This window comes from Pseudophryne corroboree, chromosome 2, assembly GCF_028390025.1.
Source record: "Pseudophryne corroboree isolate aPseCor3 chromosome 2, aPseCor3.hap2, whole genome shotgun sequence".
Taxonomy (NCBI): domain Eukaryota; kingdom Metazoa; phylum Chordata; class Amphibia; order Anura; family Myobatrachidae; genus Pseudophryne; species Pseudophryne corroboree.
In genome coordinates, this window is record NC_086445.1 from 1,001,017,245 (window position 1) to 1,001,040,082 (window position 22,838).

The 22,838-nt window shown below is 46.9% G+C and overlaps 1 protein-coding gene across 4 annotated transcripts in view; it reads left to right on the forward strand.

Annotated features, from left to right (window-relative positions):
• Positions 1-22,838, forward strand: part of DOP1B (DOP1 leucine zipper like protein B) — a 153,623-nt gene that overhangs the window by 116,377 nt on the left and 14,408 nt on the right. For all 4 annotated transcript variants that reach the window (XM_063956539.1, XM_063956536.1, XM_063956537.1 and 1 more), the window contains exons 21-32: positions 7,159-7,344; positions 7,716-7,841; positions 8,712-8,846; positions 8,947-9,002; positions 10,097-10,201; positions 11,480-11,546; positions 13,204-13,348; positions 15,355-15,440; positions 18,433-18,542; positions 19,930-20,076; positions 20,573-20,634; positions 21,258-21,386. In XM_063956539.1, the coding sequence (XP_063812609.1) occupies positions 7,159-7,344; positions 7,716-7,841; positions 8,712-8,846; positions 8,947-9,002; positions 10,097-10,201; positions 11,480-11,546; positions 13,204-13,348; positions 15,355-15,440; positions 18,433-18,542; positions 19,930-20,076; positions 20,573-20,634; positions 21,258-21,386 (1,354 nt within the window). The remainder of the gene's footprint in view (positions 1-7,158; positions 7,345-7,715; positions 7,842-8,711; positions 8,847-8,946; positions 9,003-10,096; positions 10,202-11,479; positions 11,547-13,203; positions 13,349-15,354; positions 15,441-18,432; positions 18,543-19,929; positions 20,077-20,572; positions 20,635-21,257; positions 21,387-22,838) is intronic.

Consider the following 22,838-nt stretch of genomic DNA (forward strand, 5'->3'; position numbering starts at 1 on the left):
CTCCTTCCGACCACGGAATGCTGTGCTTGTGACTGTGTGTTTGGAAACGCAGCTGCTTTCATTGTCACGCCCCCAACACTCCCATAACACGCCCACTGTTTGCTTGAACTAGTAGCCATCTCCCAATCGCTGCCCATAAACATTGTTCTGAGAACATCTGAGAAACTCCAGTTGCCTGCAATTTACTGGGGATTTAATACTTATGTTTACATTGTACCTTTCAACAGGGATGAAGTGGGAAATAGATTTAAAAATATCAAAATGTTACCACAGTGTGCAAGCTGATCTGAATTGCCATTTTCATCATTTTAGTGAACTACTTTCAGTGTACCAACCCAGCATGAAGCTGTCCTGAAAATCTCCCCAGTGTGACAAAAACAGTATCAATTGCAGAATGAACATGTACAGTGCAATGATATGTCTTAAGACTCGTTCCCTGGAATTTTCACCCAGTAATGTTCCCCTGATTTGTACAATGCACATGCATTATTCACAAGGTCACAAGCAACTAAAATGCAGAGAACTCCAACTGAGGGGGGATGAGTAGGGGGATGCTCTTGGTGCTGAGAGCCAGGCTCTGGAGAGCACTATGTGAGCATGACTCCTTGAGGATGTTGCAGCTTTGCCCAGGAAACAGCTTATTAAAGAGACTGTATGGGAGTCAGGCAGCCAGTGAGAGCTGTGAGGAGAGGGAGGGGCCTCCCTGCAGCTCTTTACTGAGTCTGTGCTAGACTGACACCATAGGGGATTATAGAATAGATTCTGTCTGTCTGTGTTTATATAGTTTAGTAATATAACAGAGCCCCCAAAATCAGGCCATGAGTTGATCAAGACTGCTACCACCCCATCCATTGTCACTGCTTTATAGCAAAATGTAGTCTATGTATTTACTTTTCTCTAGCATCCATAAGGGATATTGGGGAGACTTAGTACGATGGGGTATAGACGGGGTCCAAAGTACCCGGTGCACTTTAAATTTCTTCACTGGGTGTGCTGGCTCCTCCCCTCTGCCCCCTCCCACAGGCAGTTTAGAAAATAGTGCCCTCAGGAGAGGATGCACACCTCTGCAGCTCCAGAGAGTTTTCTTCAGTTTCTTTTCAATCTTTATTATTTTCGGTATGCTGTTTGGGCAACAGCATACCTGCACCGGCCTTGCGAGGTGTCAGAGACGCTTCCCAGCTGCAGGACCACCGTCTTGAGAGGTTGTTTGTACAGCAGGGCACTGCGCCTTAGCTGTCGCAATTGCAACACGCCGCACACCCCTAACAATAGCTTGAAGGTGACGACAGTGGGGAGTAGAAACCGGGGGCCCTGCTAGGGGGGTTCACTGGTTCAAAGTGCGGCTGACACGCAGGGGAGGCATACAGGACCCTCCTGGGGGGGACCCGCTAGAGCCCCCTGTGTAAACTGGCTAGTGGTGGCTTAAACTAGCACTTGTGTGATGTTTTTAAGCTATTTGGGAGACATTGCCAGTATAAAAAAAAACTAGCTCCAGCGCCATTGGGCGGGCGGAGCTACCTCAGAGCTGGACCAGCTGTATTTTGGAACCTTCCTCTGCTTACAGCAGCAGGCACACACAGCTCCTCCTGACAATAAGAAAATGCTGGAAAACTGGTACAGGGTGTAGCAAAGGGGGAGAGCCGCTATTGTACACAATCTGTGTCCTATAAAGGACAGTAATCATAGGTGTTTCACTGTGATATAACCGCTTACAGCCTCACTGGGGCTGTGTAGCTGGGGTGTGCTGGTCTCTCTCTGTCTCTGTCTCACATACAGTAAGGGCAGGCTTGCTAAGTTATTACTTGTCTATGTGTATGTAATTGTGCTTTACTGTGAACATGGGTAAACACAAGCTGTGCAGTGTATGCCACACCAGATTCTCTCCATTGTCTTCTGAATCTGTATCATGTGAACAATGCAGCCAATATTCACAACTCAGTGAGGGGGCTGGGGCAGAGGGTCAAGAGCCTTCCTGGCTAGGTACTATTAAAACTATGATGTCTGATATGTCATCACAACTCACTGCTAATTCTCAAAAGACTCAGCTACTACAGCAGGCTGTTGCAGACCTAGCTGCCAGGGCAGATGTTACACAGCCCCCCCCCCCCCCCCCCCTCTCTAACTCAGGACCACAAAAGCGTGGTTTACCTGCTCTACTCTCTGATTCAGATGAAGATCTACAGGAGGATAGGAGGGACTTGGATCCGTTTAGTGGGGATTCCACTTCTGCTCAGGGTATTGAACCCCTCATTCTGGTTATACGGGACGTGTTAAAACTCCCTCTAGAGGACGCTGCATCACAGCAGTCATTTTTCTTTACACAGAACAAACCTAATGTCACTTTCCCTAATTCTGCAGAGTTAGATGACCTGTTCAAGTTAGCCTGGAAAAATCCAGATAAAAAATACCAAGTGTCAAACAGATTTTTGCACACTTTCCCATTTGCTCCTGAAGGTAGGAAATTCTGGGAAGAACCCCCGGGGGTTGACATATCAGTCTCTTGACTGTCTAAAAAGGCGGTTTTGCCTGTCCCGGGCTCCTTTAACATAAAGGACCCTAGGGACAGAAAAATAGAGACTACACTAAAGTCTATCTACACAGCGGCAGGTGTTTCACAAAGGCCGGTCATAGCGGGTTGCTGGATGACCCAAGCTATTCACACGTGAGCTTCTCAAATTCAGGAGGGCCTCTCCGGGAATATGCCTCTGGTCGCTACGGTGACTCTCCTGAAGCACATTCAGGACATTGCACGCATCCTGTGTGACTCGCTCAAGGAGGGCAATATTAATGCTAGTCTTTCTGCCATGGCAGTGTCGGCGCACAGAGCCTCGTGGTTGTGTCAATGGGCCCAAGCGCAATGAGTCCAAGCGCAGTGTGGAATCTCTCCCCTTTTATGGGGAATGGCTCTTCGGGGTTGAGTTGGATATGTGGATTTCTAAGGTTACTGCGGGGAAATCCACGTTTTGACCCCTCTGGGGCCCCGCCAGCTAGGCGTTCCTACCCGGGGCCGTCTGTTCAGTCCTTTTGGTCTAACAGATTTGATCTAGTACCAGAGGTGCCTCCAATGCGGCTAGAGGCACCAGAGGAAGACAAGAAGACCTACAAACACCGGTTCTCAGGAACAGAACACCAGTTCTCCTTCCACTAAGTCCTCGGCATGACTGTGCCCACCCACCCCGAGGGGATCTCGAGGTGGGAGCTCGACTGCGTCACTTCAGCCGCGTCTGGGAGAGTTCCTGCCAGGTTACTTGAGTCAAGGACCTCATTTCTCAGGGCTACAAGCTGGAGTTCGATGGTGCTCCTTCCCAACGATTTTTCAAATCAAGCTTACTAGTTTTGGAGGATACGCAAGTTATGTTGCAACAGGCCATCCGAAAGTTGGTCCAGTCCCACGTCATTGTTCCAGTACCAATACAACAACGAGGAAAGGGTTATTACTCCATCCTGTTTGTGGTACCGAAACCGGACGGTTCGGTAAGGCCCATTCTGAATTTAAAGTCCTCGAACCCTTACCTAAAGGTTTTCAAGTTCAAAATGGAATTCTTGCGAGCAGTGATTGCGGGCCTGGATGAACAGGAATTCATGGTCTCCCTGGATATCAAGGACTCCTATCTCCATATTCCGATTTGGCCACCTCATCAGGCTTATCTGAGGTTTGCCCTACTGGATGATCACTAGCAGTTCCAGGCGCATCCCTTCTGCCTGTCCACAGGTCCGAAGGTGTTCACAAAGGTAATGGCTGAGATGATGTTCCAACTCCGGGTCCAGGGGTCAATGTTGTCCCTTACCTGGACAATCTCCTGATAAAAGCACTATCCAACTTCTGTCACACCATGGGTGGATTCGCAATTTACAGAAGTCCCACTTGGAGCCATCTCAGCGACTCCTGTTCCTGGGGATGTTACTGGATACTGTGGCCCAGAAGGTGTTCCTCCCAGAGGACTAGGCTTCAGGAGATGGTCTGCATGGTTCTCTGACCTGCTCGAATATCCATCCATCTTTACGTAACATTGTTGGGGAAAATGGTTGCCTCATACGAGGCGAACCAATATGGGAGGTTCCATGCCAGAACTTTTCAGTTGGATCTCCTGAGTAAGTGGTCTGGGTCACATCTTCAGATGCACTGGATGATAAGTCTGTCACCTCAGGCCTGGATTTCTCTCCTGTGGTGGCTGCAGTCTTCCAATCTCCTGGAAGGCCGGAGTTTTGGGATTCAGGATTGGATCCTCCTCACGACGGATGCGAGTCTGAGAGAATGGGGAGCTGTCACCCAAGGGGCTCAGTTCCAGGGCAGGTGGTCAGCCCACGAAGCCCTCCTTCCGATCAACATTCTGGAACTTTGGGCTAACTCCTTTACTCAGGGATCACGCAATCCAGGTACAGTCGGACAGCGCCACAGCAGTGGCGTACATAAATCGTCAAGGGGGGACAAAAAGCAGGGCATGCATGCGAGAGGTTTCAAAGATACTCCTCTGGGCGGAAAGAAATGCAAGAGCACTGTCCGCAATCTTCATTCTGGTAGTGAACAACTGGGAAGCGGACTTCCTGAGTCGTCACGATCTCCACTCGGGAGAGTGGGAGCTTCGCCATCAGGTGTTTCAGCAAATCATCGACCGGTGGGGTTTCCCACAAATAGACATGATGGCTTCTTGACTCAACAAAAAGCTTCGTTGGTATTGCTCACGGACCAGGTACCCAGTAAATGCCCTAACATCGCCGTGGCCTTACCGACTGGTCTACCTGTTTCCTCCGATTCCATTGCTCCCACGTGTGCTCAAGCGAATCAGGAATCAAATAGTCCAGGCAATTCTTATTGCCCCGGATTGGCCTCGGAGGGCTTGGTACGCGGATCTTCTGGACATATCCGTCGAAGACCCTTGATCTCTACCACTAAGAAGGGATCTTCTTCAACAAGGAGCGTTCGTCTACCCGGACTTGCGGCGACTTCGTTTGACGGCTTGGAGGTTGAGCGGAACATCCTAGCTCACAAGGGCCTTTCCAGAAAGGTCATTGCTACCACAGTGCAGGCCAGGAAGCCTGTGACTTCAAAACACTATCATCATATCTGGAGAAGATATGTCTCTTGGTGCAAGGAACGCATGTATCCGCCTGCGGAGTTCCACTTGGGACATTTCCTCCGTTTCCTGCAGGCTGGTGTTGATAAGGGCTTACATCTGGGTTCCATTTTCTCCATCTTCTTCCAGAAGATATTGGCAGTGTTGCCAGAAGTTCAGAACTTCTTGCAAGGGGTACTTCACATACAACCTCCTTTTGTGCCGCCAACAGCACCCAGGGATTTGAATGTACAGTAGTGTTGGAATTTCTACAGTCCTCCTGGTTTGAACCTCTGATGACGGTAGAAGACAAATACCTCACGTGGAAGACGGTGATGTTACTGGCCCTGGCTTCTGCCTGGCGTGTCTCATAATTGGGGCCCTTATCATGTAAAAGTCCCTACTTGGTCTTTTACGAGGACAGAGCGGAGCTCAGGACTAGGCAGCAGTTCCTGCCGAAGGTTGTCTCTGCGTTCCATTTGAATCAACCTATTGTGGTTCCGTCAGGTTCTGACACTTCTGCTCGTCCGGAGCCATTGGATGCGGTGCGAGCCTTGAAGATCTATGCCAAAAGAACGGCTCGGATCAGGAAGATGGATTCCTTGTTTGTGCTATATGATGCGCAGAAAGAGGGTTGCCCTGCTTCTAAGCAGTCCGTTGCTCGTTTGATTAAGCTTACTATTCAACAAGCCTATGTGTCGGCAGCCTTACCTGTTTCACAGTCTCTGAAGGGCCACTCTACAAGAGCGATGGGGTCTTCCTGGACGTCTGCCTGTGGAGTCTCTGCCTTGCAACTATGCCGAGCTGCTACCTGGTTGGGGAAGAACACCTTTTTTGAAGTTCTACAGGTTTGTTACCCTGGCCAAAGGGGATACCCAGTTTGGGCAGGCGGTGCTGCAGCAGTCTCCTCACGTTCCTGCCCGTTCTGGAAGTTTTGGGACATCCCCATCGTACTAAGGGGGTCATTCCGAGTTGACTGCTATCTGCTGCTGTTCACAGCGCAGCGAACAGGCTACAAATCTGCATTTCTGCGTATGCACCGCAATGCGCACGCGCAACATACACAGGCATTTGTTGTTTTGCACAGGTTCTAGCGAAGTTTTCAGTCGCACTGACGGCCGCAAGAAGATTGACAGGAAGGGGGCGTTTCTGGGTGTCAACTGACCGTTTTCAGGGAGTGTTTGCAAAAACGCAGGCATGTCTGAAAAATCGCAGGCATGGCTGGGCGTCGACTGGGCGGGTGTATGACGTCAAATCCCGACAAGGATATGCTGAAGTGATCGCAAGCGCTGAGTAGGTTTAGAGCTACTCTGAAACTGCACAAACTGTTTTTGCAGAGCTCGTCTGCACAGGTGTTCGCACTTCTGCTAAGCTAAAATACACTCCCCAGTGGGCGGTGGCATAGCGTTTGCATGGCTGCTAAAACTAGCTAGCGAGCGATCAACTCGGAATGACCCCTCAAGTCTCCCCAATATCCCTTATGGATGCTAGAGAAAATAGTATTTGAATTACCTACTGGTAAACCCTTTTCTCGTAGTCCATATGGGATATTGGGCACCCGCCTCGGTGTGTTGACTTTTCTGCAGGTTGTCTTTTGTATGGTTACCTGTTCAGCTGTTGCTGTTTGGTTACCAGCCATTGCTGGTTGTGTTATGTTAGTGGTGTGCTGGTGTATAAATCTCACCACTCATTGTTATGTTCCTTTTCTCATGTGTGTCCTTTCTCCTTCAGGCACTGTTTTACCTAAAGCTGCCTGTGGGAGGGGGCATAGAGGGGAGGAGCCAGTACACCCAGTGAAGAAATTTAAAGTGCACCGGCTCCTTTGGACCCCATCTATACCCCATTGTACCAAGTCTCCCCAATATCCCTTATGGACTACGAGAAAAGGATTTACCGGTAGGTAATTTTAAATCCTATTATTGATTTGAACTGTGGTAAAAAAAATAATATATAATAAAATAATACACTTTTAATGTAATCTACTGTAGTCAGTGCGTGGGTTTGTACAGCTGCGCTATACTTTCCTCATACATTGAAACAGTATTTCCACTCTAGACCAGAGTTCCTGGTATCTGTCATTTATTTTGTGCTATTTCTTGTTCAGTCTTCAACATCCGATCCCGCTAATCTGAAGAACGCTCGTAACGCTCTCCTGGAAGAGCTTCCTCGCATTGTAAACAGTTTGTCTCTTCTCTGGAGTGTCATTACCAAGCAGGAGAGGGAGAGGAGACCCTCAGATCTCCTGGGGACGATAAAAGGATCATCATCCGTCTATTTCAAAACCACCAAGGTGAGGAACTGTCCCTTCTGTCCCGAGTTCTGTGTAAGTTGCCTAGTTTTGAAAAAGTATTTCTGGGAGATTGTTAAAGCAGCACCTATAGGCGCAGTGTTACAGTGGACACGTACCGCTACATCTGAGAGCCGTGCCGTAACAATGACTTACATCCAACTGTAAATGAGCCCCAAAGCATTTAGTAAGATCTACTTGTTGATGAATAGACACTGATGCTTTTCAAGGCTTGCTCGTGTGTTGTGTTTTACAAGTGGTTCAGTATAAGTGGTCATGAGAAACCTTATTTAAAAATGGATGGAGCCACAATGACCCGGTGAAGCCACAGAGGCTTTCAAAGCAAAAACACATATTCTGCTGCTTTTTTACAGACACTGAAGCAGAAGGTCTTGGAATTCCTGAACCCTCTGACCGTACATCTCGGGGTGCAGCTTATTGCAGCCGTTGCTGCCGTCTGGAAGAGAAAGAGGTTCAACAAGGCCCTGAGTAAGGCCAAGGTGAGGAACAGCAGTATGATAGATGATACGGATTAGAGAGCCTCGCTCATGTCTGGGAATGGCCTCGCTGACCAACATTCCTGCTTTACTGGTGCATAAAGAATAGTGTAAATGTACTTTCTTGATGTCTATAACTCTGTGTGCAATGCTGCATTCATTGCTACTTATTGTTAACTGCTCCTGGGACTTCCTGCATTGGCTGTAGCTAAGTGCACAGTGTGGGTGGTCCTGCCCTTCAGTAGTAACGTCTCTCATGCATTCTATTAGGTGTCCTTACCTGAGATACTAGCAACCGGTGCTCCAGACTTTTAAGAATAAATTAAACTAGCGGCTTAGTATGTAGATGTGGGATGTGTTATCCTGAAAACTTTGATCCTCTTGCATTTTGAGGCACATAAAACGTTTTTGCATAACAGTGTTATTTCATGTGTAGCCCAGCTTCTCGCAGTCAGAGCTGCCAAGACACACGGTGCTCCTGGGTGCTAGAAGGGGCAGTGATCAATGATTGGGGCATAGCCTGGCTCGCTCAGTACTAAATAACATTATGCGCGGTACAGCAAGTTGCATCAAGGAAGTGACATTACCAACTCCCTTCTCAGCACCGCAGCTCACTGTGACTGTAGGAGGGCATGCTCTGATAATATCCGTGTATGAGATGGTTACCAAATAGGACAAACAAGGATAGTATGGGAAGCGTGCATTGGATGCTATAAATAAGGATAGTATGGGAAGTGTGCATTGAGTGTAATAAATAAGGTTAGTATTGGAAGCGTGCATTAGGTCCTATAAATAAGAACACAGATTCAGTGTTAGTTTGTGTCTGATATGACTCTACGCCTAAGCTTGTTCCTTCCCTGATGTTTCCTGTAGATTGTACCGGTGCCCAGCGAGTCCCAGATGACGTTGGTTGACCTGGTGTGCGCGCTGAAGACCCTGAAGACAGACGCTATTTTGCAGCTGGTGAAGGAGGTGGTTAAGAAGCCACCACAGATAAAGGGTGATGAGGTATCACTAGTATGGAGTCACTCGTCTTATTTCTAGTGTACATTTACTGTGATGCCCTAAATCCACTTACAGTATGTTTCCTTTTATATTATTTCTCTAGAAGTCCTCATTGGTGGACATCCCGATGCTGCAGTTCAGCTATGCGTTTATACAAAGGTAACAAGCCCAGGGACACCGTACTGTGTAGTCTCTATTTGCGCCATGTTGCCTGGTTAGATGAATGCCATTGTTCAGCTTGGGTTATTTGAGAGTTGGTTATGTTACAGTATGTTAATGTAGATGCTTCTACTGGTTTTCGGGTATGTCATTTAGTGCTGGCGATTGATTAGCAAGATGTGTCATTGGGTTCATGTATTTGTAGACTCCTTCCCTCCACCCTCAATCCCTGACCTCCTTCCCTCCTCCCTCTATCCCGGGCATACTTCCCTTTATCCCGGGCATACTTCCCTCCTTCCCTCTAACGCAAGCCTCCTTCCCTCTATCCTGGGCCTCCTTGCCACCTCTCTCAATCCTGGGCCTCCTTGCCACCTCTCTCAATCCTGGGCCTCCTTGCCACCTCTCTCAATCCTGGGCCTCCTTCCCTCCTCGCTCCATCCCTGACCTCCTTCACTCCTCCCTCCATCCCTTCCCCCCTCCCCCCCCAATTTGGACTTCTTTCACTCCTCCCTCCAACCCAGACCTAATTCCCTCCATCCCAGACCTCCATCCCTCCAACCTCTTTTCCTCCTCCTTCCATCCTAGACTTTCTTCCCTTCTCCATCCTCCCTGGACCTGCTTCCCTCTTTTCTCCAAACCGGAACACTTTCCCTCTTCTATCCAATCCAGACCTCTTTCACTCCTATACCTCTGAGGATGGCATAGGATTCTCTCTTGTCAAGTTACGAACAATTTAGTTTTTCCAGGTCTTGATGAATTTAGGTCCCCATACTATTTTATGGGGACAGTAGGCCAGGTTGAGACTGAAAGTTAAGCAGGAAATATCCGTGATATCTCCTGCATTACCTTTGTAGTGATTGGCCCTATTACTTGATTTCTCCAAAAGTTGGGGGAAATGTTAAAATGAATAGGCCCCATTCTTTCAAAATAAGAACAGCAGCTTCCTTTAACTCTTACAGTGGGACAGAAGGAGATAAATGGTTTACAAGGGGATGCTGCTTCCTTACAATGTAAAAATTGCACAGGTGGTGCTCATTTTTCATGGTGTGTTACTATGTTAAAATGTCTCTGATACTAATTCATTCTTGTTTCAGGCTCTCCCCAGCTGACATGCAGGAGAACTTCCAGTCGCTGCTGACGCTGCTTAAAGAGTCGGTTCCTCTGAATCTGGCTCCACCAGGATTTTTCCTGCTGCTAAGGTAGCTCCCAATTTTATATGTGTGTGTGTGTGTGTGTGTGTGTGTGTGTGTGTGTGTGTGTGTGTGTGTGTGTGTGTGTGTGTATATATAATTATTTTTATTTTTTTTACATGGATTTTGTTGTTACTATAATCCTTTTTTTTATACACTGTTATGTAATATCTGTGTTTCCCAAGTCTCAGTTCATGTTCAGACTTACAAGCAGCGGCTGTTGCAGAGGTGAGGCTGTAGCGCAGTCCAAAATTCAAATGGGGGGGGGGGGGGGGCACGCCTACTGCCAGTGAGTCCCGGGCAGCGATGTCTTGCAGTGTTTGGGGTGGCAGTTGGTGTGACCTCCACCTCCTTAGCTGCCCCTGCTTACAAGCCACACCGCTAAAGGCTGTAGAATGAAACTGTTTCCTTTCGTCACAACTTTGATCATCTTTCTCTGGCGTGTTTATGTAAATTGAGGAATGTGTACAAAATATCTTCTGATTTATGAAAGCCGGAGACCAGCTGGGCTGCATTGTTTAATAGCAGAAAATACATGTGTAGCAGCCATTAGATATTTATTTTATTTACATAATAAAGGACAGAAGTACTCCCTTACACTTCATGATCTGCAGTCACCAGCCTACCGATGTCTCGCTGTGCCCCCTTCAGTCTAGACCTAACTACTCTGCTCGCCTCATACTCCTCTTTCAACATTCCACCTCTACAGCCCACCACTGCCAGTCACTGCTGGCTCCCTGAGTGCCCCTCAGCCACTCTTCTCCTCTCTACTTCTCTAGCATTCATCCCATCCACTGCATTCTGCTAATGACTGCCATCCCCCCTCATCTTTCATTTCTAGAATGCCCTTCCACGCTCTGTCCAATGTTCACTCAGACTGCAACCTTCAAACGTGTCCTTAGCCAGACACCCCTACTCCTAGATCCCCAGCCTATGCGCTCCCCTACTCTACTTCCCTCTCCTTTTAATGTTCCTGCCCATGTCCCCTCTATAATATATGTTCTTGCGAGCAGGGCCCTTCTTTCTTCTTGTGGTCCCTATGTATTTATCTAACCTGTTACATCACACCTGTATTATGTCATTTGGCCTTGTGGCCCCATATAAATAAAGATAATAATAATGTTAATGTTTCTTGTGCAAAAATGTAAGGACTCCACAGTATCTTCAGCACATGTTGTACTTTGTCTAGAAGACTGTCTTGGTCTATAGCCTGTATGGACTTATGAGAGTTACTTGATGCAAGTATTGGCATGCCTCCAATGTACATAAGTCTTTGTTTCCCATCAGCATCCTGAATGACTTTGTAACGAGGACACCGAACCTAGAGAACAAGAAGGACCAAAAGGACCTACAGGTGAAATATTGCACCAGAATGTCTCTATTTATTGCAATATTATTGATCCCAGAGGAAATGACAACTTATAGCACTCACAAACGTATATGGAACTTCCCCTGCTATGACCAAACTAGGTTTAAAACCCCTACGAAATGCACACGTTAAGCAGCTCCGTTATTCTAACGACTGCTGTGATCATTGGATTTAGAGCGAGGACGAGAGAGGACAAGCGTTCACTGTTGTGACAAGACCCATAGAGACATGTATGACATGTGGGCGTGGAAGAGTTGATCAAAACAATATCACCCAACATTATATCCCACTCTCACTATTAAACCCAATGTTCTTCCGCCACTAAAATAAAACTTGGGCTGACTTAGGGAGTCGCCGTCACTCCTTGACGTATTCACAAAAAGAAATACAGACAATTGTACAACAACAGCAAAAAAATCAGTGCACATATGTAACATTGTAAATGAAATCATGTAATTAAATAGAGAGTAATATGACAAAACAATCACAGTGCTCATTAAATGGAAATGGTTGCAACAAACTGACATATAGAAATATAAATACAAAAGTAAATTATAGCCATTCAGAAATATCAATGGGTGACAAAAAAAAATTACCATACGGAAATTTAAATGTAGAACAGCATCTTGAAAATTAACAGAAATAAAACTCAAGAAACAGTGGAACTGCACTCTGTTCCTTTCAGATAGACAGTCACTTGGGGCATGGAGAGAGTACTTGGGCAGTTTTCAGTTGTAGACTGGTGACCAGTAATTGACCAGTTCTAAAATCATTTAATCAGTATTCAAATTGCCCATTATCTGCGGCATCATGAGAAGTGGTGGTATGCTAATAGGTTTTACAGACATTTTTGGTACTATTTCCATGAACCGTTCTAGAAGTAGGCGCTTTTTATCCTGATTAGGTCTGACAAGCATGGTATGATTTTCTGCACATATGCATAGTAAACAGGATTACATTATATTGATTCCTTTGGGAGACACAAAATCCCAATCGATTCCTTATGAGGCATGTACAGTATATAGCATCAGTCAGAAAGATGTATTATGAGAAAGCTTTGATCTACAGCAGAGGTTCCCAAACTTTGTGCCGTGGCTCCCTGGGGTGCCTCGGGACACTTGCAGGGGTGCCCTGGGTTGGTGGTCCAGGACCAATTCAAATTATTCATGGTCAATATAATAGGCAAAACCAGTGCTGGTGGCTGCCAGTCATAAAATATGTGGCCAAACAGAAGCAAATCTTGTCCCTCACCACACAACTGACCCTAAGGATGACATATAAACGCGATCTACTTAATGTAGTATTTCTTTCTAAATTTCTCAATAAGAAATTTTTGGCCTAGGGGTGCCGTGAAAAAAATTCTGATATTCTAGGGTGCCGTGATTCAAAAAAGTTTGGAACCCACTGATCTACAGTGTTCCCTATAAGCAATGCATACTGATATGAATGATCCCACAATCTTATCAAAGGCATATCAAACACTTGTGATCTGCAAATTAGGCAATAAATAAACGGATTGCCTGCCCCTCTGTGAGTGACACCAGTCAAAAGCAAATTCAGATTTAGGATTGATCATGACGACAGTGATAATATTTGTTACCCTATCCCCCTGTTCATTACACAAAGAGTCTGCTCATTTCAGGAAGTGACTCAGAAGATCCTGGAGGCGGTCGGGAACGTGGCGGGGTCATCCTTGGAACAGACTAGCTGGCTCAGCAGGAATTTGGAGGTTAAAGCCCAGCCGCAGGTATCTCTGGATGACACAGATGCTGACGAAGAACTTTATGGTAAAATAATGGATTATTGTGTAAAGTACAGTAGTGTTATTAGTTCTGATATACTGCAGAAGCCACAAAGCATGTAAGACATATGGGGGCAGATGTACCAAACCTTGGAGAGAGAGAGACTACCAACCAATTAGTTCCTGTCTTTTTTTCAAACACAGCCTGTAACATGGCAGTTAGGAGCTGATTGGCTGATACTTTATCTCTCTCTGCTGCTTAGTACATCCCTCCATTAATGTGCATTGCTTTCATACAGCGGTGCAGAGACATGAATAGTCATTTTAGCACCTGGGTTATAAAAAGGAAAACTGATGCCCCCAACCCTCACCCTTAACCAAGTCAACTTAAATTTACTTTTCTTTGCGCACTTTGGGGGCCATTCCAAGTTGATTGCACGCTGCCGATTTTCGCAGCGCAGCGATCCGGTAAAAAAAATGGCAAAACTGCGCATGCATATGCACCGCAATGCGCACGCACGTCGTACGGGTACAAACAGCATCGTTACTGTACAATGCTTCTAGCGACGATTCCATTTGCACAGCCGATCGCAAGGAGATTGACAGGAAGAGGGAGTTTGTGGGTGTCAACTGACCGTTTTCTGGGAGTGGTAGGGAAAATGCAGGCGTTTGCAGGGCGGGTATCTGATGTCAATTCCAGGACCTCTGACACTAGGATCATCGCACAGAATAAGTAACTACAGGGCTGGTCTTGTTTTGCACAAAATGTTTTTGTACCGCTCGGCTGCACATGCGATCGCACGCTTGCAAAGCGAAAATACACTCCCCCGTGGACGGCGACTATGCGTTTGTACGGCTGCTAAAAGTAGCTAGCGAGCAATCAACTCGGAATGAGGGCCTTTGTCCTTACTGATTGGCGGACATTTCTCCAGATTTACTAATGACAGCCCTGTTTGAGAAGCGGGTGCCAAGCAGTGATGTCTTTGTTGCCTAAAAATAGATAGGCAGCATGCTCACAGATACTCAGCCAGCACAGGGTGCGGAAGAACCCTGCCACTGCTCTACAAGACAGATAGCTGTTTTATTCAATAAAAAGAATGCTGGCTACGGTCTCAGATATTGTAGCATAATTCCGGTCAATTATAATGTAACCACTGGGGGGCGCTGTTCTCCTGTAATTTTTGGCTGGTTTATCAGTTTGTCTAAGTAAGCAATTATAAAGCATGGTAAAAATAATATATATTTCCGCACCTACACCTTACTAATTAATTAACAATTCCTAATTGACTCTGAGCTGGAGCTATTGGTTCTGCTTTATTATGTATAGTATGTGCCACAAGGTAATAAAACAACAACAAAAACACATGTCTGCACAAGCTATAAATTATCTATCTATGTTTAAACTCAGTCTAATGGACTATGGTGGTCATTCCGAGTTGTTCGCTCGCTAGCAGTTTTTAGCAGCCATGCAAACACTATGCCGCCTCCCACTGGGAGTGTATTTTAGCTTAGCAGAAGTGCGAACGAAAGGGTCACAGCGGCTACAAAAAATGTTTGTGCAGTTTCAGAGTAGCTCAAAACCTACTCAGCGCTTGCGATCACTTTAGACTGTTTAGTTTCTGTTTTGACGTCACAAAGCCGCCCAGCGTTCGCCCAGCCACGCCTGAGTTTTTCCCAAACACTCCATGAAAACGGTCAGTTGACACCCAGAAACGCCCACTTCCTGTCAATCACTGCGGCCACCAGTGCGACTGAAATGCTTCGCTAGACTTTGTGCAAAACGACATTGTTTGTTGTGCCCATTCGACACGCGTGCGCATTGCGCCGCGTGCGCAGAACTGACGATTTTTAGCCTGATCGCTGCGCTGCAAACCAATGCAGCTAGCGATCAACTCAGAATGACCACCAATGGACCATGCGTTTATTATAAAAAATAACACTTTATTAAATCCATTATAAAAATGTGTTAGAAGATATGTGAACTCTGCAGAATACAGTATGAACCGCCACTGTGTTATGAGCTGCTATTGAGCCGTACACTCTCTCCTACAGAGGACATTGTCGCAGCTCAGTCGTCCATGGTGTCTGCCTCTGCTCCGTCTGTCTACAGTGTGCACGCTTTGTCAATGCTCGCAGAGGTGAGTGCCGTTCATTCTTAGCCCAAGTTATGATCTGTTTTTAACCATTACTGGTTAATTGTCCTGCTACATCAGAACCCAACCAATTGGTGCTCTTAGTGCACAGTCTCCGCAGTGCTGAACTCTTAACGATCCTGTGAGCCAAGGAAGGAAGTGATCTTGAAACCTGGGACAGTCTCCACTGTCTTGATGCTAGTTGATAAATATTTAGATTGAGTGACATCGCCTTTATCTTGGCTCCTAAATTTCATTTTCCGTAGGTGTGCCCATATAATAGGAGTGCTTTGCTAGTGAAATCAATTGTGAGGCTGTGCAGTCCAAATATTCCTAGGAATCTCTACATTTTGGTGGGGGTGTTCTGTTTGGGCCAGAACTGGATACTGTTATTGCCCAGGCAGCCGTTGGGAAAAGCGGGACTTGCTTTTCACTCTTCTTTTTTGGGCCAAGCGTCCACTAGAGGTCAGTCTGCCAGAGGCTGTTTCTTCCCTGGTAGGGGTTCGGCTCAGGAGAAGTCTAACACCTGATGGGGTATCCCTCCACCCTGTCCAGTCACAAGTTGGATGGCATTTGCCTCAATTCAGAGACTGTTGGGTGAAGTTGTCTTCAGATGCCTGGGTGCTGGACATAATTTCCAGAGGTTACATCATCGACCTCAGGGGTCCGCCACCACAGCGGTTTTTTGCCACTGCTCTTCCTCGGGATGTGGAGAAGAGGGTGACATTGGACCAGGCTAGCTTATAAATTGGTCTTCCTTATGACCATTGCCTCAGCATGTTCCCGAGTTGGAAGCTTTGTCTCGCAGGCCGCCTTTTCTCATATTCCCTGATGATAGAGCGGTTCTCGGTACCAGTTCCAGCCAAAAGTTGCTTCGGCTTTTCACTTAAACCAGGAAATTACCTTTCCAGTTTTTCCTCCATCGCCGACTTCCCTGGACCAGGATGATCTGATTCTGTTAGACATAGCCCGAGCTCTGCGTATTTATTTGGACAAGACTTCTTCTGTCCACCTCACAGGTTCTCTGCTTGTTCTTTACGACTCAAAGAAACATGGTTGGCCGGCTACAAGCAGATCACTGCACATTGTAGTCACTCCTTTATCACTAGAGCCTATTCTAGTGCAGGGCAACTGGCACCAGACCAGGTGTCAGCGCATTTCACTAGGGCACGACCTCCTTGGTGGCACAACACAGGGCTTTGGTGGAACAGGTCTATTGTGAAGCTACTTGGTCCCCTGTCCACACGTTTGTTAATTTTTACAATCTTCATGTTTTAACCTCCAGCGACACCCACTTTGGGTGTGTTTTCTGGTCAGGCAACTTGAGCGTTGCATCAGGCAGGGGGACACTGCGTTCCCTCCCTCACGTCAGTCGTTCGGGTTTTGTTTCTTTGTCGTCTTATTACTACTGAATTGTTTTATTGTTCTAACAGTTTCACTGGGTTACTGCTACTCCTTACCAGACTCTTTTAAAGTAGTACTGGCATGCTGGGGTTGCATGGGGGAGGAGCTTAGGTTTAAAGTTGCAGTTAAATGCTTAAGTGCCACCTCCTGCAGTCCCAACCTGCAACCTCATGGTCTAGTGTCCCCCAGCCCGATTCAGTGAAAAGGACTTAATGGTAAGTGACCACAAATCCTCAGCAAGGAATACTATAACTTCAACAAATGTGTATCGTAGATAATAGAGGCAACCACCTTCTAGACTGAGCTAGTTAACGAACAATGGCAGTTGCTCGGTCATTCCTGGAGATAATTATATATCAGGTGCTAGAAAGTGGGAGGCGTCACAGACAAACAGCAGACAGAGAGGGGGGGGTGCTCCCCACCACCCCCCCCCATCCTTGATATCCCCCCAGGAGCAGTATTTGGAAGGCATGCTGTTCCTTGTAGTGCTAATGGGAGATCCTGGGGGTGGCTCCCGGGTAAGTTAGCTCTCTGTCTGGCTGTGTTTTAATAATAGCCTCTATCATTAGGCCTACTGTGACAAATTACATGGCCTTATGTGACCCATTCTCTGAATTTCTATTACCAGATAGGTTCAGGTATGGTTACAGGTAATTTTAGTGTGCTGGGGGGTTATACAGAAGGAGGTGGGGGGGGGGGGGGAGCATTTCCCCTCTCTCTCTGCTATTTGTCTGTGACCTCTCCCCTTTCTAGCACCTGATATATAATTATCTCCAGGAATGATAGAGCAATTGCCATTGTTTGTCTGCTGTGTGAGAAAGGCATTGAATGGGAGCAGTATTTGGAAGGCATGCTGTTCCTTGTAGTGCTAATGGGAGATCCTGGGGGTGGCTCCCGGGTAAGTTAGCTCTCTGTCTGGATGTGTTTTAGTAGTAGCCTTTATCATGAGGCCTACTGTGACAAATTACTTGGCCCTATGTGGGCACTGCTATTATGTAGTGTTAGGACTGCTGATATCAGAGAAGCCGTGAAGTGGCTCAGCAGCTAAACATGCGTTTGCAAACGTGTGACTAATTCTCTGAATTTCTATTACCAGATAAGTTCAGACATGGTTACAGGTAATTTTAGTGTGCTGGGGGGAAATCCAGGAGGGAAAAAGCACCCCTCCTCCCCTCTCTGTCTGCTGTAGACCGAGCTAGTTGTCAGGAGCATGCACGCTATCCGTTCACTATAAACCAGTAATGACACTTACGGATGGAATTATCTGAGACCTGTAACCATGCAAGCTTTGGCTTCTTAAGTTCAGTACATTATAATAGTTTTACACTCAGAACATGTTGCGGTATTGCCAGTTTTGTTACAGAGCAGAATATAGTACATTGGCCCCATCTTCTGGGTTGGTTCTTCTTAGCTGTTGAAAGAGAATGAGATTGATACGTGTTCCTTGCAGACCCTAATCTGCCTACCATGCCTAATGCCCAGTCCTGCCCGGATGTCACTGGTTCCTAGTAAACTGCATTTTGGGATTCGTTCCCTCCACTATTTCTGATAATGATGTGCCTTTTGGGGGTCTCACCCATACCTTTCCTTACAGGTCTTGGCCACTCTCCTGGACATGGTCTACAGAAGTGATGAGAAGGAGAAAGCGGTTCCCTTAATATCTCGTCTTTTGTACTACGTGTTTCCTTATCTGCGAAACCACAGGTAACGCAGGCGGTCTTCACAGCCACTAATGGCCTCTCTAAGACTGTTAGTATTCACTAAGAGTAATGGTAGTTTCTACCCAACATTAATGGGGGGACTGTGTGACAAAGGGGTGGAATTACACATAACTGCCTGTATGAGACGAAAGGGTCATGTGACACAAATATGTGCCCCCTAAGCCTTGAATACTACTCGATTTGATATTAATTTACCATTATATGATTTTTAAAGGTAAACTACTGTACTGTACTGAACTACTGTAGGGTCATTGGACTTTTCTGATTGATTTCTGGTCTCATCTTAACATTTTCCAGATCAGATCATAAATAGATTTAAGTGGAGATGTATTAAGCCCAGGAGAGAGAGAAAGTGGAGAAGTTTCCCAAAGCACCAATAAGCTTCTGTCATTTGAATGACTGTTCTAGATAAATGACAGAACCTGATTAGTTGCTTTGGGTAACTTTATCCCTCTCTAAGGCTTGTTACACCTCCTCCAGAGCCACCACATATGATCATACTGGATCCGTTGGTGCTCACTCGTATTGATTGTCCTACACTATTAATAAAAATTGATGAAATTAATTGATTAGTTTATAATTTGTTCTGTCAGCATGAGTACAAGTGACTGTCTACTGTTATCAACCATTTGAGAACCTTGCAGGCCCATTGTCTATGTTCTGCAATAGATACAGTAGGAAGGAAGTGTCTGATGCATGTGAGTGGCAGCCTTCCTTCTCTCAGTCTCTGAATCTGTATACTGAGTGCTACAATGCAGCAGCCGCAGTTCTATTCTGTGTACAGACTCATTCACACACAATATACAAGTGTCCTATATCACAGTAATCAGCACAGTCCATGTGCATCCTAGCCGCAGTGCGTGGTGAATAAGACCCAGAATACCCAACGTTAGCAGAACGGCTCGGGACCTGGCGGCTTACTCGCGACGGGCATCGCCCGCTGCATGGCGTATTGAGGCTACATGTATGAGGGGTTATGGGACTCGGGGTCACCACCAATTAGGTTGACACACATTAGGTCGACACCCATTGGTCAACAGTGGCTAGGTCGATACTAGAAATAGGTTGACACGGCCATTAGGTCAACATGAGTTTTTTTGGTGTCGTTTTCTCCGTCAAGTGACCAGCAACACCAATTAGTGGATCGTAAAGTATGAAAAAGTCCAGAAAAAAAATGTGAAAAACTCATGTTACCCTATTTCTAGTGTCGACCTAGCCACTGTCGACCAATGGGTGTCGACCCATAGTCCGGATACTGTATGGAGACACTTCTGCAGGCTGGACTTATTATACATGGTCTGTGTTGAGTGCATTGCTGTAAATGAATATTGATATGATGTATTTCTATGAACACCTCTCTCCGTTGATAGCGCATACAATGCCCCCAGCTTCCGTGCTGGTGCCCAGGTCCTCAGCAGTCTCAGTGGGTACGCCTACACCAAGCGAGCCTGGAAGAAGGAGGTCCTGGACTTGTACATGGACACAGGATTTTTCCAGATGGACACATCTTGCATTCAGTAAGAACACGACAGATTTGCACCCATGGGGTATATTTACTAACAGGCGGTTCTAGCAATAGGAATGAATGCTAAATCAGGCTGGTCTAGCATTAATACCTGTTGCTGTTTTAGAACCATCGGCCCTAGCCTCCGTGATTGGCTGCTTTGATAAACTGACGTTTAGTAAATTTGCCTCCATGTTTCTAGGATCACCTTTCATCCTTGTTTCATCTTCAGTTATACTGTATATGGTAGTGATTACATTGTTTTAGAACTTGTTGAAGCTGGTTGTCCAAAAGCCGGGTTCTTAACTCTCGTTTTAATACACTAGTCGACTCGTCTGGCCAGCTTAGCCTACAGCGTCCAATCAGATTTCAGATTTCATTGGTCGGATTACAACAGGCTGATGACCTCTGGTGGCGTTTTCATGCAGCACATTGTTACTCTGTCCTCATTACATATTTGTATATCTGAACTAAAAGGGACGTTTTATTCTTGTGTCCTTGCTGTTTAGCTGGAAATCAATCATCGATCATCTTTTGACCCACGAGAAAACCATGTTTAAGGATCTGATGAGTAAGTACGCTTCTGGCTATATTTATAAGCTCACATAAATAAGGAGATGAGTTAGTGTCAAATTAACGGATTGGGTTTGGGTGACCATACCGACGTCTGGATCCCGGTTGGGGGGGGCAGCGCAGCAAAGCCCCTTGCGGGCACGTTGCGCTTGCCACAGGTTCTATTCCCACTCTCTGCTTGTTGTGGACACCCACGAGTGGTAATAGTCCCTGTTGGCCGAATGCTGTCTGGTGGGCTGTTAACTGTTCGGGATCCCGACATCGGTATAGCGACCGGCGGACATAACTCCTTGCCAAATTAACTTATGGCTCTAAAAATGACAATAAGTATTTATAGCATTGCGTACTTACATGGCGGCTGAGAATATCAGGCTTTTAAAAGTGAGCATGCAATATTCCCAGTGACCGCAACAGCGCCGTCTGCTGCGGATTCAGAATATCCATAACCACAGTGTCTACTAATTAGTATCATTCTGTATGACATGGTACAGGCCTGAACACCCGAGGTTGTACGCCTATCGTTGTACGTAGACCATTCCTGGTGCTGGTACTCGCTTATCCCTTCCTGATGCCTATAGCAGTTATGTTTACATTTATACCCGCACTTGTTTTTCTTCCTAGACATGCCGAGCAGCTCCCTGAAGCTGTACCCCAGCAGCGAGCAGAAGGCCATGTTGCTGAAACGTCAGGGCTTTGCCGTGTTCAGCGGAGAACTGGACCAGTATCACTTGTACCTGCCCCTGATACAAGGTACTTACCCTCCCCCGTGATCTGACAGCTCAGGGCACAGGAATCACCGGTAGCTCCTCTCCTGGTTCAGTAGCGTGGTAGAGCGCCAACTGTACTTGGTGTTACTGCAGCGTACACAATAATAACTGGGCAACGTGAAGAACCACAATCAGTGACGTCACCATGAAATCCAGAGACGTGCAGTCAGGGGAGGCAGAAAATCATCCACATCTCTACGGGAGGCAGCGAGAGCCGCCCACCGACAATAATAAAGTGGCTGAAGCAGGGGGAGGGGCCAAGCGGAGTGTAGTAAAAGTGTATTGAAAAACTGCTGAAAAGCGGCACCAGCGCATCTGCCTCATTGACATCAAAGCACACCCCTGTCAATCAGGCAGATGTGATTAGACGGTAGCTGCCCCTTGGGTTACATCGGACGGAATGGTTCTTTATTATTAACTATCCTGAGCTGGACTGATTGCGGTCACAGATCATGTTTATGTCTCTGTTATAGGTGTGTACTGTGGGTGTAATTCCAGGGCCTAGTATAACGCCTCCCGTCGTAGATAAGAGACATGTCACCTCTCTGGCTGTTCCGGGAAATAACTTCCCCATTTCCGTGTATGTACAGGTGTGGCTGCTCACTTTAGCCAGTGCCTCCCCGCATGTCACTGACACCATCATACCTGCAGTAATTACACTTTAAGGGGTTGCTGAAAACAACAGTCAGTGAATAGGTTGGAAAAGTAAAAAAACAAGATGGTATTGGGATCCTGGGGCTTGGGATGCCGACGGTCAGAATACTGACACCGTAATCCTGACACGCAGGATCCCAACACCTAATAGGTATACTAAGACTAACCTCTTACCTCCCTAACCCTCACTCCCTGCAGCCCGATCCTAAACCCCCCACCCAACCGCAGCCTAACCCTCCCTGGTGCTGCCTAATCCTAACACCCCCTTCCCGCAGCCTAACCCTGCCCCCCCCCCCCCCCCCCCACACACACACACACACTCCCCCACAGCCTAACCCTCCCTGGTGCTGCCTAATCCAAACACCCCCTTCCCGCAGCCTAACCCTGCCCCCCCACCCTCCCCAGTGGTGCCTAACCCTTCCCCCCACAGCCTAACCCTCCCCACTGGTGCCTAACCCTTCCCCCGCAGCCTAACCCTCCCCAGTGGTGCCTAACCCTTCCCCCGCAGCCTAACCCTCCCCAGTGGTGCCTAACCCTTCCCCCGCAGCCTAACCCTCCCCAGTGGTGCCTAACCCTTCCCCCACAGCCTAACCCTCCCCAGTGGTGCCTAACCCTAACACCCCCTTCCCGCAGCCTAACGTTTCCCGCAGCCTGAAGTTTTTTGCATTTATTTTATATGTTTGTTATTTTCAGGCAGGGCTGGTTGGCAATTATGGCGGCACGAGGGTACAGAGATGCACGGCTTCTAACCGGGGCGGAATGCGTCTCCAGACACAGTACA